This window comes from Ictalurus punctatus, chromosome 28 (assembly GCF_001660625.3).
Source record: "Ictalurus punctatus breed USDA103 chromosome 28, Coco_2.0, whole genome shotgun sequence".
NCBI lineage: Eukaryota > Metazoa > Chordata > Actinopteri > Siluriformes > Ictaluridae > Ictalurus > Ictalurus punctatus.
In genome coordinates, this window is record NC_030443.2 from 17,258,284 (window position 1) to 17,276,155 (window position 17,872).

Sequence of the window (17,872 nt, forward strand, 5' to 3'; positions counted from 1 at the left end):
TGTTTAACTCCTATCCTTGCATTGGTTTGTCCCATGATTGCATTTCCCTGTTGTTTATCCTCATTAGTTGACGTCTTTATATTTGAGAGCAAACGTTTGCATCCTCCTATGGTTTACTTCAGCTGGAGATCCAAGGTGATATGAAAGAAACTGGAAGCAAGTTATAAAGAATAATCAGTTCATATCCAGAAAGGGAACGTTTGAACTGATGTCATTTAGACTTCTTCGCTAATATTAACAGATATTACTTTTACTCGAGGAACCTCTGTGAAACCTGGTACATTAAAGTCTCGCCCATGACACGTATTCGTCTTCATGATTTTATGTTCTGGGGTGTGCATACTTTTGCACCCTACAATATGCTTTAGTGTTGTTTCGAAGCATTGTGTCATTTACTACAATTCTTGTCTTCTGTTGGTTTTCTGTTTCTGATTCTTGCGTCTTTTTTGTGTTTATGATATCCTCATCCTCACTTCTGTATTTTACAACTATGTTCCCATCTCACTGCTTTTCTTATGATGGCTGACTCTCTCTCTCTCTCTCTCTCTCTCTCTCTCTCTCTCTCTCTCTCTCTGCACAGCACGTTTCAGCACTACTGATGACTAACGATCAGCCGACAACATGTTCTCCAATGCCTAAGGGGATCCTGGGTAATAATCCTGGAAGCTACGTTTCCTGCTATTATTACACCTAAATAAGTGCGCAGCGTCTAACATCTATCATGACAAGCATTACTGTCCACGTTCATGTTCAGATCTGATCTTTGTGTCTTGCCAGCTATGATTAGTGTGTATAAGTGGCATGTATCTGTCTTTAAAGTGCCTTGAAACGACCCACATAAAGATGTTTTCAACAATCTCATACAACAAATCAACAACCGTGATATTTGGGAGACAATCCATCATGGCAGCACAAGACTTCATGGCAAAGATGGAATCGCTCTGGGGATCAGTTCACTCTAAAAAGTGAATACGGGCTTATGTAGCCCGTACGTATCGATATAACGTCCATGTTACTACAATAAATGAAGTTCGTATTTCTATTTAACGCTTTTCACATTAACCTGCCATTGTGAACGTGTTCAGCTTACACGTTTCAATTCCGCGCTTCATTCAATTCGATGTTGTCATTCAGGAAGATTTCAAAAAGGCGAGGATGTATCATTACTTCGTTTCTGATGTTGTTTACCATGCTATGTTTTCTCACACACACCCGCGCGCTGTAGAAATGTGTTGCGATAACTCGTTACTGAACGTACTTGACGTATGTCGTGGCCTTCATTTTCACAGTGTATGCTTCGGTACCGTGGGTTGAAATTCAGTAAATTATTAGATTTTTATTTAAACTTTAGTCTAGAAAGGTGTGGACAGAACGGGGTATTCTGAAAACTGCTCTAAAAAAAACGCACACACACACACACACACACATGCAAACGAGTGCATGAAGAAATGTACAGCGATGTAGACAAATCTAACAAAGATCCGAATTTTGTACACGCAGTCACGTGTTAAATTTAGATAAAAGTCATTTGCGTGACATTGCATGGAATAAAACACTAGGGAAGTGCTGTTATAGGGAAATAATCCACGACAGGGTCGACACGACAGTCGATTATTTTCCTATAAAAGCACTTCTTTCATTCCTCTTACACTGTACCACAGCGGTTTGCCAATGATTACACGTTTTTACTTATTCATACCTTTTATCCGTTTATCGTTACATTTAGTGTTGTGGAAAGTCTATGAGACGAGTTAGTTCCTCTTATCACTTATAGTTTCCTCACCAGCATCCTGTTTTCTCTATTTTGAAGTTACATAGACACACAAAAACATGCGGTCCTGTGCTATAATCTACCGTAAACGCTTGATTATGGTCAAGATTACAGTGGATCCAGTGCGTGAGGTCGGGATTACACCCTGGTCGCCATGCACACACACACACTGCTTAGACTAGCCTGAGATTTCAGACATCAGCAATTCATTTTGGGTAAATTTGAGTTTGTGTTGACATTAGAACCGATTCGGACCCACATGATGACCCGTAAATCACTCCTAGAGTAAAGCTTCCTCGCTGCTCGGCCTGCTGTACGCCATACACCTACGGCCCTAATACTGGGTATAAATGGGCTCGATATTAAAAAATAGCCCACAGTTCACTCACTCATCCGAGCTCCAATGTCATGACGCAGCATGCTCTCTTCTTCCTCTCAGAGCGTGTGCCAGATAGCATGAAGCAACACAGCTCGGTAATTATCTTCACCTGTGTTCAAATGACCAAACCGTGTCCAAGCTATCATCTGGGAGTGTGTGTGAGTTGGGTATTGATACTTTCATGCGATTATTCCTCACTGTTTTCGCCGACGCCGCTTAGGCGAAGACCACGGCACAGTACACGAGGTGACAGCTGACTGTTCGCATCCACGGTGACGGCTTAGGACGTGAAGATATCAGGAATATAGTCTGTTTTATCTAATGAAAGCCTATATACTTTTTCTTATAAACAAATTTCAATAGTATAGTCGTATTCGATTGGTTGCGAATTTTGCAAACACAATTTTTTCTAAATGCAAACCTTGAAATGTCCAAAAGCATCTAAAACAGACGGAATAATAAGACGATCTTATAATAAGACATATCAAACTATTCGAGATATTTTTCACTTGCTGATATGTCATTTTTAATAAACAGCCAAAGATTACATCTTAGCGAGCACAAATATCTTGAATATACTCATATTTATCCGGTATTCCCCGGTATAAGCTCACGATAAACCAAATATATCGTTGTTAAACTTCTTTTTGTAGACTTTTTTTTTTTTTTTTTTACTAATCACGTGTTACATTTTCTTATCGCATTGCCAGATAAATTAAGAAACAAAATGCTTCAAATGAGTGAAATGATCCAACAGAACAAGACGATTTCACGCCTAGATATAGGTTTTAATAGACGTGGATTTGGTTCATAGAGCATATTAGATACCTTTGACATTATTCGAGATACTTTCACGTGAGAAGATGTCGTTTGTTTTGCCGTGCTGGAGCGTGTTTATGCGGTAGACGCTATGGATTGATTCAAGAGGACACGGAAGTGCCACTGCAGCAGTGTGTATGGTGAGAGAGAGAGAGAGAGAGAGAGAGAGAGAGAGAGAGAGAGAGAGAGAGAGAGAGAAGAAGAAGAAGAAGAAGAAGAAGAAGGGGATTTCAATGAAATAGGAAACAAGTTCAACTTTCATCTTTCATTCAATTAATACAGTCTTACTGATGGACAGTTGTGACCTTGGTGGACTAAGGGCATATCCAGGTATTATTACTATTATTATTATTATTATTATTATTATTATTATTATTATTTCATTGTTGTTCCATGATGACATGATGAATATGTGCAGATGAACCTGTCTGTTTTGTTAGCTTGTATTCTTCTTCATCATGACATCATTATGATGTTGTTCAGAGTAATGCATGACTTTGGTTGAGGGCAAAGATGCACCAGGATGACATCACTGACATCACTGACATCCCCATCTGGAAAAACAAAACAAAACAAAACAAAACAAATCACTTACTTCCCAACGAAGTTCTCCAGCACGGAGCTCTTCCCGGCGCTCTGGCCGCCCACCACTGCGATCTGAGGCAGGTCCAAGTTCGCATTCTGTCCGATGGCTGTGAACGCGTCTTGCATCCGATTCACCAGCGGGATCAGATCCTCCATTCCCCGGTTCCCCATCCTGCCTGCTTGGGGGACTGTGGATCACTCCTTATCCGTGCAAATAATCAAACTAGAGCTAGCCCTAAGACTAAACACGGTGTCTAGATCTATAGCTATGATATTCCTCTTATGTTATGTTATGTGATGTGATGTGATGCAGACTCATCCTCAGCAGCCTTCCTCCTTCCTCCGCAATCTGCCAGGCGACGAGATCTCTGCTCTACTGCCAGCCAGGGTTGCCAGATTGCCAGCAAAATTGCGCCTTCCAGGCCCTCCTAGCTAAGCCTATAAAAGACACCAGAGGTGGACTGAAGTAAAATCAGAGATCAGGGTTTCTCAGGCGAACTCACAATCTCCTCTTTGGTTTCATTCGTTTACTTTACCTCCGCCCTGTGTGCGCGGAGTCCGTATGTTCTCCCCGTGCGTCAAGGGTTCCATCCGGGTACTCCAGTTTCCTCCCCCATTCTAAAGACATGCACGTAGGCTGATTGGCATTTCCAAATTGTCCGTAGTGTATGAATGTGTGTGCGGTTGTGCGCTGCGATGTGTTAGCACCCCGTCCAGGGTGTCTCCCGTCTTGTGCCCCGAGTTCCCCAGGATAGGCTCCAGGCTTCCCTGTGACCCTGTGTAGGATAACGTAATACATAATGTCTGGATGTTGTGTGGTAAAATTTGTGAAATGTTACTGGGAGTCACATTCACAGACACGCCCTGTTTAAATGAATGAAGTCATTTTTTTGAGTTATTTTAGTCTTTTGACTATCCTGACACGATGCCTCAGTGTAGTTAGTGTAAGCAATACAAATTTCCCCGTTGGTCTACTACGTCTAATCCAGTGGTTCTCGGATTTTTTCAGCACGATGCCCCCCTTGTGTAGGGTGCATCCCTGTTAGGCTCTTCTGTATGAACTTTCACAGCTAAGAGACTACGTCCTCTATCTAAAATCTTATCCATTTTAAATAGTCTTAGGTTTTATCAGCATGTGGCTAACTAGTATATCAGCGGATGTCTTTGATCGGTGTGTGTCTTAGTCTGCTGTGTATAATTTATTCTCATTTTTATGTACTTCATAGTTCAACGGTTTACAATCCCAACTTACATACAGGTCAAATTCATTAAAAAAAAAAAATTATTTTCTAGAATTTCTATGCGGTCCCCCTGGCACCATCTGGCAGCCCCCCTGAGGGGTCCAGTTTGAGACCCACTGCTCTAAACAAACTAGCGTTGTATCGCAAATCGCTTTTGTACTATTCTGTCCCATTGCTGAGTACTAATATTATCAGTTTTTTCCCGTTATAGTTACTGTTCGAATATTAAAAAACTCTCATGTAGCCTACCTACTGAAAAGTCTTTTTGTGTAGCAGGCTTCTGGATTTTCAAGATTAGTAAAAAAAACAAACAAACAATGAAAGCAAGGTCAGAGTTTCGATTTGAGATGCGACTCATGACAACAATCACGACGACAGCATAAAGTTTTAATAGAGACAGCGCTCATCGCTTATCGGTGCACTTAATGCCGCTTTTGCATAAAATCCTTCAACGTTTTACAGTTTGTCTTGGAAACCTGACACACGGGGTTGTATCTAATGGGTGTTGCTTTTAAAACTTCCGGATGTGTGTAATATACGCAGCGAGTGTGTGAATAATAATGCCGCTCTTGCATTCGCTTACTCCAACATAATGGAACATTTTCCTGAGGTAATGCTAGGAATGCTCATCCTCAAGATCAACAATGTAGTCCTGTGGAAATTAGATAGATAGTGTGCAGTCACTGGCTGGATGACAGAAGAAAAGACCTTCAAGATTAATATTGAGTACTTTGAAGAATGAAGAGAGTAGAAAGTAAGTCTTTTTTAACTAAGAGTTCAAGTATTAAATTTTAAAGAAATACTCAAGTATAAATACTGCAAAATAATACTTAAGTGCAGTAATGAAGTACAATTACTCAAGAATTTTCTGCACTAATTTTACTAAAAAAAAAAAAAAAAAGCAATAAATATTCTCGAAATACTTTTCTAACGTCTCATCTAGACCAGAACAACTGTGTAGCAATTGTTTTTGCATCAGTTCAGTTTATTCAAATTCTTCCTAATAAGGAGTTTAATCCACTCTGGCGCCCCAACTCTGCTTCGTCACATCTCATATTGTTTTGCTCCGTAGTTGCCGCTAGTGGGCGCTCTTTTAATGCCTACATTTTGTGTTAGCGCTTTTACCGTCCAGATGGATAAGCACAGTGGTGCTTGAAAGTTTGTGGACCCTTTAGAATTTTATATATTTCTGAATAAATGTGATCTAAAACATCATCAGATTTTCACACAAGTCCTAAAAGCAGACAAAGAGAACCCAATTAAACAAATGAGAAAAAAATAGTATACTTGGTCATTTATTTATTGAGGAAAATTATCCAATTACGTGAACCTCTAGGATTATCAGTTAATTTTAAGGTGAAACTAGAGTCAGGTGATTTCAGGCAATGGTAAGACACCTGTGATCAGGTGTGACTGAGTGCGATCTTCACAACACGTTTGTGGAAGTGTATCACGGCATGAACAAAGGTGATTCCTGGGGACCTCAGAAAAAGAGTTGTTGATGAGATGCTCATCATACTGGAAAAGGTCACAAAGCAAAAGAGCTTGGACTCCACCAACCCAAAGTCAGACAGATGTATAAAAATGCAGATATATATAGGAAAATATATTTTTTAAAATAGGGGTTCACAAACTTTCAAGCACCACTGTACATCTTAAGAAGAAGAAGAAGAAGAAGAAGAAGCTTTTATTTGTCACATATACAAATAAAATTATTTATATACAAACAAATAAATAAATAAATATATATGATTTTCAAGTATTCTGTTATTATCCCAAATATAATAATTATAAGTTATATAATACAGTATATACTAAACACAAGTGTATATAATAAACATATAATATAATAAACAGAAGTATTTATATCATTGGAATGTATGATTCTTACATGTATTTTGTAATAAAAAAAAATAAATAATATAGTTGATTAGCATAGTATATATTTGTCTGAATTATCATGCTACTTTAGCTGGAATATATTTATGGAATATATTTTCATGTCTAGTACATTACATCTGGTAAAGACATTAAAAAATTTAATATAATAGATAAAATACATAAATATGCATTGCATGGGGACAGTCACATAAAATTAAGGCGACAACATAAACATTGTAATTTAAAAAAATCAAACATGTTATTGCTTTCTTATTTATTTTCTTCTTCTTCAGCTATTATTATTATTATTATTATTATTATTATTATTATTATTATTATTGTTTACTACTAAATTTATGTACTCAGGACTGGTTCAGTATTACGTCACTCGCACGCTCATTGCCCTTGTGTGCTTCCATGGCAACGGATTACCCCACTGAGAGGTAAAAAGGGCTCCCCCTCCTGGCACATTCGTATTCTTCCTACCACAATGTCTGTGAGTTGTGTGCCGATTTTGTGTCAGATTTGTGACTAAAGTATTAAACAATCCCAGCATTGTGACTTTTGAACTTGTAATAAACTGTAATAAACAGAAAAACTGTAATAAACACAATTTTAAATAAAAAAAAATATTGACTGTTTTAATGTGTACATTATTTGTATGAGAGTTGTAGATGTGTTATAAACGTGTTATAGCTGAGAGTACAACTGTGGTTGTACTGTATAAAAGCATTGCAACAGAAATTAAGAATAAACTAAGACTGAACACATGCCATATTCTTTCTCTACATGTTCAATCATGATACTTTGATAATTGTTTTTGCCAGTATGATAATTTGAGTGTTAATATCTGAGTGAAATCCTAACATATATGTTGAAAAAATATAGCTTTATATATAGGCAAAATCTTTAGTTTACATGTTGCTACTGATGTAGGCCAGACATTTTTCTTGTGTAGTGCATGCGTTTTTATTATTCGCATTTAATATGTTTATATATATATATATATATATATATATATATATATATATATATATATATATATATATATATGTGTGTGTGTGTGTGTGCATATATATATATTAATATATATAAATTTCCAGATGTCTTAATAGAGCAGGGAAAGAAAAATTAATAACTCTGTGAAGCATGGTAGTGGTAGCATGACATGATAATTTGTGGTTGGGCAGTTGTGCAATTTTTTCCCTTATTTTTTATATCCGTTAATGGATGTAAAAGTGCTTCATGACATGTTCTCTGACAGGCTCTGGAGTCTTCCAGGATCAGGTTTATTTATACTAAGATCATGTGACCCATTTAAGTCAATTACAAGAGACAAAAAAAAGCTTATTTAAAAAAAAAAATATATATATATATATATATATATATATATATATATATATATATATATATATATATATATATATATATATATATATTATGTCAGTATTATGAAGACATTAAATGAATGGTCTGCACTTCATAATGCAGACCATTTATGAAGACACATTTTGCCTCTGGGCTTTGTTTTACTTTGGTTGCACTTCTCCCTCCGCTCCAGTAGGAGGAGGAATACTTTAAACCAAAGCCTATTTTCAACCACTGTCACATGCCGAATTCCAAATCGCATAATTTTGGATATATAGTGCACTATATACGGTATACTTTTATACCCTAAGTAGTGAATGTATGAAGTTAGCAGGGAGGTATTTGAGATTGGGGCGCGCGGACGCGAGCTAAGTCGAATACGTCCAAACACCGGTATGTTAGCATAGCAGGTGCGTAGTCAGTAATGTTGTGTTAGACGGTGCCTATATTTTACTTGCCCATTTGAAGTTTTATTACGGTTATTTTTTTTTTAATTAAATGTTAGTTGATACAAAAGGATTTCCAGAGTGGTGGGGAAAAGTAGCGTTAAAGTTTCAGCAGGCTTTTGAGTAAGAGCTAACGTCTTAGCTAGCTACTAGTTTTGTCTCGTCTTCTCTGAACCTCCTGACAGAAAGTTGGAAAGCAGGTTGTAGCGCGCGCGCAGTTTAAAACGTACTTTCCTTTCAATATTAAACGCACAGACAGCGCTATTAATGCTCTCATTAGCGGATTATTAGTAAGGTAGCTAACGGTTCCCATATAGAAAATGCTTGGCGTGATTAGCTTACATTAACTAGCCTGCTAGTTAAAATATTTATTTCTAAAAAATATATATATATATGTATATATTCTGTTCATAGTCGTAGTTCTGTTCAAGCACTTGTTGTTAGCCATCGCAGTACTCACGACGGTACAGTTAACATTAGCATGAGTTAACATTATTAATAATATTTTTTTATTTTAGGCAAGTTGGGTAGCTAATGCTAATATTCGTTTTTTTCCCCTTCACACCTGTATTCTGATATTACTTGCTTTTTTTGTATTAGGATTGGCTTGTTTAGATGATTGATAGCGGGAGTGGTAGTGTTAGCCAATGGGAACGGAGGAGGCGGGATACAATGAGCCAATGACAGCGCAGGAGGCGGGATATTTTTTTTCCTGAATACCGGTGGCAAAAAATATGGGGATAAAACGATTCAAAATGGATGGATGTTCATCTTTGTTTTTCGCTGCTATTCATATATTTTATTTATTCATTTTTTGATTTGTATCTATGCGTTTTTAATTAACCTTCATCAGATCAGTTTATGTACAAATATTTCTATAATGATTTTGGAGTTAAAAAAGCAACAATCCTTCCAAAATTCTCCATGTAACACAGCTTTAAATAAATAAGGAATATGTTCATGTCCTTTATCGTTTTTTTTTTCTTTTCCCCATCTGAGTATGTCAGCCTTCTGAACGTTGGACGATCTGTCGTCTCGTTTGTTTCTCATTTATTGGAATAGCTACTGAGGTACTGTGGTAAATTCGGTCAGCTCATCACCCCCACCATCAGGATGTTCAACCCGCACCATCACCATCACCAGCACCAGCAGCAGCAACAGCAGCAGCAGCAGTTTCATCAGCACCTCCGTCAGCTACAGCAGCTGTTCCAGCAGCAGACACCGCCGCCTCCACCACCTCCTCCTCCTCCACCGCCGCAGCCTCCACCGACGCATCATATCCCCCATCACCACGGGGGAGGCCGGTGAGACGTCACCTCAGGGTTGTGTTATTGGTTCGAGTTGTGTGTGAATTGTATGAAAAAGAGCTCATAAGGAAATTTCCAAAGGTCCAGTTACACTATATGGCCAAAAAGTTTGTGAACCCCTGACCATCAAACAGACCACAGATGTGGTTCTTCCCCATACTGTTGCCACAAAGATGGAAGCACACAATCATGTATAGTATAGAATTGTCTTTGTTTGTTATAGTCTTACAATTTCACTTCACTGGAACTAAGAGGCCCAAACGTGTTCCAGCATGACAACGCCCCAGTGCACAAAGCGAGCTCCGTGAAGACATGGTTCACTGATGTTGGATGTTAACCCCACTGAACATCTTTGGGATGAACTGGAACGGTGAATGCTCTCCAGTCCTTCTCAACCAACATCATTAATGCTTTTGCAGATGAACGAATACAAATCCCCACACATACGCTCCAAAATCTTGTAGAAAGCCTTCCCAGAAGAGTGGCGCTTATTATTATTATTATTATTATTATTACAGTATAATAAAGGCGAATACATCTGGATTGATATGTTCAACAAGTACATATGGGTGTGAGGGTCAGGGGTACACAAACGTTTGTTTAAAAATCTGGATAAGCAGCTAGCATGATCGAATGGTGACCACGGTTACCTTTTTAGTACTTAACTGTTAGTGATTATTTAATGACTACAAATAAATCAGTTCAAAGGGGTTACGTTCACCACTTTCGATTAGATTTGCGGACTCCGAACAGTTGAGACGCAGTTGTTTTGCCTCTTGCTTGATTCTCAATCTGTTGTCCTTTTTACTTTTGATGTCTTGGACATCCTCCTCTGTGTCATATTCTTTCATTTTAACGAACGGATTAATGGTGCTCTGCTCTGGCTGTTGAAAGATTGGGATTTTTAAAAAAAATTTGTATTGGAACCAAATTGATGCTCTTCTAGAGCTTTGTCCCACACGCTTGTTTTGATAGCTCCTTGGTGTCAACGATGGTGGTTGGTGTCTTCCAGGATCAGGTTTATTTACACTGAAATCATGTGACTCAATAAAGTCAATTTTAAGATCCAAGTTGTAACGCTACAAAATGTGTGTTGGCTTCTAACAGGCAGATGACTGTCCAGGCTCCAGCGCCTCCTCCGTCCCGCATGGTCAACCTCTGCTCCGCCACCCAGACCATCATCGCCCCTAATCCCATGCTGCAAGGCGCATTACTGATGCAGCAGATGCAAGGTAACCATATATATATATATATATGTGTGTGTGTGTGTGTGTGTGTGTGTGTGTGTGTGTGTATGTAGGTGGCATATAGAGAATTTAGATCGCTCTTAAAAATAGACACAAACAGGATAGCTGGTAATTTTCCAAAGTTAAAATTTAACTTTTGTACAATTAACTAAATTCACGTCATGCTTTCATGGAAACAAAATGCAGAAGGCATGATTAATAAGCTTTAAATTGAACATTGTGTTCCTGTTTAGTTCTGTTTCTTTGTTTTTAAATTTAAGAATAAAGTTTTTAAGACTACATGTTTTTTTTCCCCTGCCTTCAAAAGGGGGCATGCGGAGCTTTGCCATGGGTGGACAGCAATTCCAGCAGTTTTTTACCGCGGGCTCAAGATCCTCCATTTTGGGTCCGGTTCCACTGGGGGTTGCTATTAAGACTCCACATATGGGATTTCCTCCACGACACTTCCACCCTCATGCTCGCTATTTCAACAATGTAATCCATTTGTAATTATTTTTAATAATTTTTTTGTTATCGTTTCAAATTTCAGTCGTTTATTCGGTTGTAATTAACTGTATAGTACTGTTCGGGTTAACGATGTACACGCAGGACTTTCATTCACGACAACCGGACAGGAAGAGAGAGAACGAACACAGACCCGCGATCGGCCCCGACAGCCAGCTTGGGGCGAGCAGCAGCCGAGGTACACGTTACACCACACTCCACTGTTGTCTTTGTGTTTGGTGTGCAAATTGATTTTAATTCTATTTATTTATTTGGATGTAGATGAAACCACAGCAGTTGCAGACGTCAGCAGTCAGTCGTCCACGCAGCAGCCGGATGAGCCAGCTGCGAAGAAACCGAGAACAGCAGGGTAAAGTTTATCTCGTGTTTATGGATAACTTGCACTGAATAATCAGTTATAGCATTCGAAGAAGCTGTAACTATAACAAGGATATTAACTCAAGCTTTTTATAAACGCTCTAACAGACATCAAGCGTTTGCTTTTATTTAAAACTTTGAGTAGTATTTGAGCAGTATAACAGAAGTTTTGTCGGGTCCTCAGGCCGAATGATCCGCTCGAGACCGAAGCCTCTCAGAGTACCGAGTATGAACGCACTTCTGAAGATCCTGATACTGCAGGTAACCACAAACTCAAATACAAATGATCTGTATAAAATATTGCATTAAAAATAAGCATAGCGACTGTTTCACACTCGGATGAAAGTCGAGTTGTGTTATTTCACTCGTCTACGCTCCTTCCGACATCTTCAGTATTTAAACTCGTGTGCGATGAATCCTAACAAAACGTATATAAAATATATCTGTGTGCATATATATAAAGTTATATATCAACTCTGTGGCTGACTTGTCTCTTTTGACTGCATGCTAGAAGAAGACGGGACAGTAGCCGGATCCGAGGCAGCCGAGGCACTGGAGCAAAGCCGGGCAGCTGAGGTTGGCATCACAGCCAAAGTAAAACTCTGCAAGATGTTCACGATAAATAAACAGAAGAATTTTTAAAGGACTTTTCTCTTCGCAGCAGGGGGAAGGCCCAGAGTCTTCACTCAGAGACACCGATCAGCAGAGCGGTTCAAGCCAGTCGGAGCCTGCGGGATCGGTGACCGTAGCTGACGATAAAGACGACACCACCAGGAGCAGTGACGGGGCTAGAGGAGGAGGAGGAGGAGGAGAAACTGCTAGCAAATTCTGCTGCTATATCTGTAACATCACCTGCCACAACCAACAGGTAAGTCTCTCTGATATCAGTGTAGTTTAAAAACTTATCAGTTTGTTACAGGGTTCAATCGCACGTTGCAGGCTTCTGCGATATCAGTATTACAATTTAATGCATACATGTCATTAACTACTGTAAACTGAAAGAGTGTGTGTGTGTGTGTGTGTGTGTGTGTGCACAGAATTTCCAGAGCCATATGAATGGACTGGCCCACCAACAGAGGATGATGGAAATCCAGCACATGAGTAATGCCTGCCTCGTCACACTGCTGCCTCGCGTACAGGAGTCTCTGCAGGGGTCACGCAAAGACGGGTGAGTCAGATACACACACGATCTTTAATGAACAGCATCTTCTAAAACAGTATAGATAAATAGAAATGTGTAGAAGTGCCATAGTGATGTAATTCTTGGTATCCATCCCATAGTGAGAAAAGACCAGGTCTGCAGAGGTGGTGTTCCATCTGCAAAATCCACTTCACTACTAATGTCATGGATCATTGTAAGACCAGGGAGCACAAGGTGAAGCATCATACAACCTCCTAGTCAAGCCTTGAGTCATTCAGAATAATAACCTGAAGGTTAAAATGTAGCACAGATGGAGAAACACTGCGACATGGACACTTTCTTTCTTTCTTTCAAACACTTTTTTTTATAAATTTCCGGCAGATCTTTAGCCGTTCTTCGAGTCCCAGCTGTACTGTCTGTAAGCAGCAGTTCACCACGTCTAGAGAGTTCATCGAACACATGCAGTCTGCCGAGCACAAGCAGCGCACGGAGCAGGTACGCTTCCTGCCTTCCAGTGCAGTCTTTGTGACAGAACGCTTCACGTTATTATCTTACGAGACTGCCTGAGATTGAAATACCTTTCTTTTCGTAGGTGTTGAAAGAGACCGGGAAAGGGAACCTGGACGAATTCGGTTTGGAGGTGTACACCATGGGCACCGTTGAAGGCATGGACAGCGACGAGGACGAGAAGGCTGATGAAGAAAACGGACAGGTAGGGGAAATTCGGTGTTCGTCCAATTCTTTTGGACTAGTCCAATGTTTCTAAACATTGAAAAGAGTAAGAGAGTTGTTTTTGGTCGTTCTTTCGTTAGCAGGAAGGGCTGCCTATACAGATGGAGGTCACTTTGGAAGATATGACTGAGGAGGAAGAGTTTGACTCCGACACTGTATACGGTAAGTACCACGCTTGAGATGTGCGCTGGGGATGGGGACCGTGTGTGTGTGTGTGGGGGGGGGGGGGGGGGACCAATCAGATTTCTGTATTTTATATTTGACCAAGGATAACTTTTTGCGATCTTTCATCGTATTGCTATGAATATGTTTCCAAGGTTCCAACTTCGTAATTCCCGTGGCCGGGTTTCTGTGCCGGCTGTGTAACGAGTTCTATCACTACGAGGCATCAGCACGACACTCTCACTGCAAGACACGCCAACACTTTGAGAATCTAAAGGTAAGTCAAAGAGTTACATCCTTGTTGTTGCTGCTGTTGTTGTTGTTGTTATGACCTTGTTTTTTTTTTTTTCTTCCTTAAAACAGTACATTTACTCAGTTTATATGTTTGATATGTTTTCTATGTTCTGTTATGAATGATATATGGGTTTATGAGATTTGCAAATCATTTCATTCTGGTTTTTTTTTACATTTATTTACATTTTTCACAGCGTCCCAACTTTTTTGGAGTTGATGGCGATGGTTTAGCTGTAGGCGTTACGATAATTCACCCCTTCCTTAAAGAGATGCAAGAGACAACTATACGTTTTTCTGCTTTTCCAGCTAAAGCAGCAGTCAGACTAAACATAAATAATAAATAACATTCTTCCAGCGGGGTTGAAAGGACACGGGACGTAACAGATGCACGTTTCCTTCTGGCATTGGTTACGTTTACTTAATTTGACCTGCGAATTCGCAAGCTCCCGCGGGGTCTTGTGAGCCATTGGAAACCAAGCGTGTGGAAAAATGGAGGATGATAACGATAATTAAGTAGACTTTTGCCTTGCTGTTTTTTCTTCTATTGCTAGGTGGACATCTTAAACAAAAAAATTAACCCTTTTGTCCATCTTTACTTAATGCATCCAATATGTTTATATGTTAACACACCAAAGATCTAATATTTGATACTAAAGCTTTTTTTAAAATATATTATTATACTTTTTTTGCCGTTACAGAGATATAAAGCATTAAATATTCAGGAAGCTTCAGCTTTACAGACCTCAGAGTCAGACTGCACCTCAGAGGATCATCAAACCAAGGACACGGAGTCTCCTAGCAGTTCCTCTTTAAGTGACCCTGCTGTGAGCAACAGTAGACTAGTGTCCACTGGAGCAGCTACTGATCAGGGAAGCATTATCACCACTACCACCACCACCACCACCACCACCACCAGCAAAGGGAGTAACAGCAGCAGCAGCATTAGCAGCGTGCCGCCTTCCCCTAACCAGCAGCCTGCTTCTGGATCTCCCACTCGGTCCAGAGAAACGGAGGAAGACGCAGTCACGGAAGAGCCAGATGAAGAGGACGATGTTCTCAGCGGCGTCCCTGAAGAGAAGACGAGCAGAGGGCGCGGTAGGACGCCCACCAAGAAAAGAGGGAGGGGAGGAAGACGACGCTGAGCGCTGGGGTCGAGATGGAGGAACGAGCTGCTATGGAGAGATAGAAAGAGCGGGAATATTTCATTCGATATCCGTTACCCATCCTCTCTCGTTCACTAAGAGTGGGAAGCCAGGACAGTAGGACAGTAATATCTATAGAGAGTAGGTCTTTTATTCAGCCATTTTGTAGGCCCTAGATTTTACATCTTAAAACCCTCACAGGTTATAGTATTTAAATTTTTTTTTCCCTTTTATTTTCCTCTTTCTTTTGAGAATTATTCAGAACGTGTGTAAAGATCGACATGTGAAAGGATCTGGCACATTTCCATCTGTTGAGATCTGTAAGAGATGGTTATTTTTCATGTTCTCTTTTAGGAAGAACATCTCGCGCACCCACGGCACAGTTCTAGATACTTTTATTCCCCTTCTACATGCTCCGCTCAATCTATAGACTCGCTCCATAGCGCCCTCTATCTTTCAGGATGGGTTCTACTACACTTGATCCCTCACAAGCTTGTAGTGACTTAGAATGTAGCAACGTTTTACTTTTACACCGGACAGCTTTGAAACCAGCTCTGAATTTTCACTGCTGCAGCATTTTCTCGCCGTCTCTTCTCTTCTACATTTCTGTTCCTGATAAAATATTGCTCTATTTTTTTTCTTCTTCCCCCAGTAGAGTTCAGTTGTATGTTTACTGGAACATGCTGCGAATTATCTTTGTTGTGAGAGTTTCATCTTGTGCCTGTTGTGCCTGGAACAGGCCCAGGGCCCAGGTGCCACGTTTCCCTGAGGACGCCCTGCCTGCCAGACAGCAGTGCGCTGAGATTGTGAGTAGGGGAGGAGGACTTGCAGCTGTGATCCGTTTCATCTTCCTCAAACTCCCCAGACTGCTGGTGCTGATTCCTCCCAATTTCCACCGCTCTTTCAGGAAGGCTGAGTTTCAGCTCCCTCCAAGTTCTCCTCCTCTAAGTTCCTCACGGCTACGTCCAGTACCGAGACTTCCTCGTGATGGACAGCGAGCTCTTTCATAAGCTAGTGGTTCTTTTTGATGTTCTGAAAACTGTGTTTGTCAATCAGTTTTAATGCCCTCTCGTTAGCAAGCTGCTTCTCTTGTTCAGTCAGCAGTGAGGCATTGTTGTCAGTCTTACTAACGGATGCTTTCGGAGAGCACTGGATGTATTCGGACTTGTCCTGAAAGTTCTTCAACGTTCAGTCGGGGTCGGACTGTAGTTTTTGGATCCGCTGTTGATGCTCAACACTCCCCACTTTCTTGAATTGCTGCCAAGCTTGACGGCGAACCTGTAGCTCCGCAACCTGGGCCTGTACACTCGTCAGCTCCCTGCGCAACTCTACCAGCTCTTCCTTCTGGAAACATGCGAGCTTTAGATCGCTAGATCCACTTCTTTCTCCTCGAGCTGCTCCTCCTGCTCCTTGGCTTGCTTGCACAGTGCACCGAGGTGTCCCTGTTGCTCCTCTCGCAGCCAATCTCGCTGTTCAACAACTAAGTAAACCTGAGTACAGTCCTTGGTTTATTTAATTCAGGGCGAATCCTGAACAGAGACCTGTGATGCTCTTGGATAAATCATCCTTGGTTTGTTCTTCACGTCATTGCTGTGTCTCCTGGGGAAAAGAAAGCATGGAAACAAGCAATGTTATGCTACTCGGTACGAGTTGTACGCATGAAGCCCTCTTAAATTGGATCAGTCTGAATGTGTTAGGATGCCCCCGGGTTGCCCGTCTACAGCAGACGATGACCTCGTTTGACCCGAGCTCGAAGAGAAGAAGCCGTACCTTCAGTTTAGCTCTAGCAGGATCACATAAAAGCCAGCGCTCTTTAAAGAGAAAGAAAGTGTTACTTCACGAGTTTTGTCTTTCTTTTTTTCTTTTTTTTTAGCCTAGAATCCGGGATTCTTGAGCATCATCCTAGTGTTTTGGTGGAGTTGTTGTTGTTATTGTTGTTATTATTAATGTCGTTAGCTTTAGCTGGTTGTTCGACCACGCCGTTCGTCTTTCATGCTCCTATCTTTAGGTGACTGTAATCTAATTAAATGTTGTTTTTTGTTTTTTTTTAAAAGCGCTAATTTTCAAAAGCCAGCAATCCTTTCATTCATTCATTTCATTCACTCAGTTTAGTTTACAGCTATCGTATGCGGTCCAAATCCAGGAAGGAGATCACGGATACACAAATGAGAGGATGATGCAAACTATCTGAAATACCGCGATCTGAAACTATCTGAAATACCACCCTGTAGATCGTTGTCGTGTTGGTCAAATGAAAAAGACGAGATCTCACGGTTGAGTGTAAAAGCATCTCCGGACCTTTCCGTCAGTCTGCTGGTCCAATGTCATTAAATCATCTCTCCTACTTCTGTGCTTCTGCTTTATTCTTTTTTAAAAATGTGAGTGTTGACTCTTGGAATTGCTGAACAGTTTCATGCAGGGCTGAGAGCAGACCTTTTAATAAATAACGAGGATCCGTTCATTCGGCAATCCTTAAGAGCGTAACCATTTAGATTT

At 40.3% G+C, this 17,872-nt stretch overlaps 2 protein-coding genes and 1 pseudogene across 7 annotated transcripts in view; 1 reads left to right on the forward strand and 2 right to left on the reverse strand.

Annotated features, from left to right (window-relative positions):
* The window catches only part of dnm1a (dynamin 1a), a 63,264-nt gene extending 59,335 nt beyond the window's left edge, over positions 1-3,929 (reverse strand). The window contains exon 1 of the mRNA XM_017460369.3: positions 3,565-3,929. Within this exon, the coding sequence (XP_017315858.1) occupies positions 3,565-3,725 (161 nt within the window). The 5' untranslated portion in view covers positions 3,726-3,929. The remainder of the gene's footprint in view (positions 1-3,564) is intronic.
* Positions 3,930-8,343: 4,414 nt separating this feature from the next.
* Positions 8,344-17,720, forward strand: ciz1a (cdkn1a interacting zinc finger protein 1a). 6 transcript variants are annotated; one of them, XM_017460434.3, is made up of 16 exons: positions 8,344-8,437; positions 9,553-9,794; positions 10,905-11,029; positions 11,352-11,518; positions 11,633-11,726; positions 11,810-11,897; positions 12,090-12,166; positions 12,417-12,481; positions 12,567-12,773; positions 12,943-13,073; positions 13,187-13,280; positions 13,428-13,541; positions 13,639-13,758; positions 13,859-13,940; positions 14,096-14,217; positions 14,933-17,720. In XM_017460434.3, the coding sequence occupies exons 2-16, from the start codon at positions 9,604-9,606 to the stop codon at positions 15,374-15,376; spliced, it is 2,121 nt and encodes a 706-aa protein (XP_017315923.1). In that variant the 5' UTR covers positions 8,344-8,437; positions 9,553-9,603; the 3' UTR covers positions 15,377-17,720. The 6 variants fall into 6 exon arrangements, with proteins under 6 accessions (XP_017315923.1, XP_017315925.1, XP_017315920.1 ...); XM_017460436.3 differs by having other exon boundaries at positions 8,346-8,454; positions 12,420-12,481; XM_017460431.3 differs by having other exon boundaries at positions 8,347-8,454.
* LOC108259783 (coiled-coil domain-containing protein 83-like) lies at positions 15,126-16,884 on the reverse strand (annotated as a pseudogene).
* Positions 17,721-17,872: the final 152 nt, after the last annotated feature.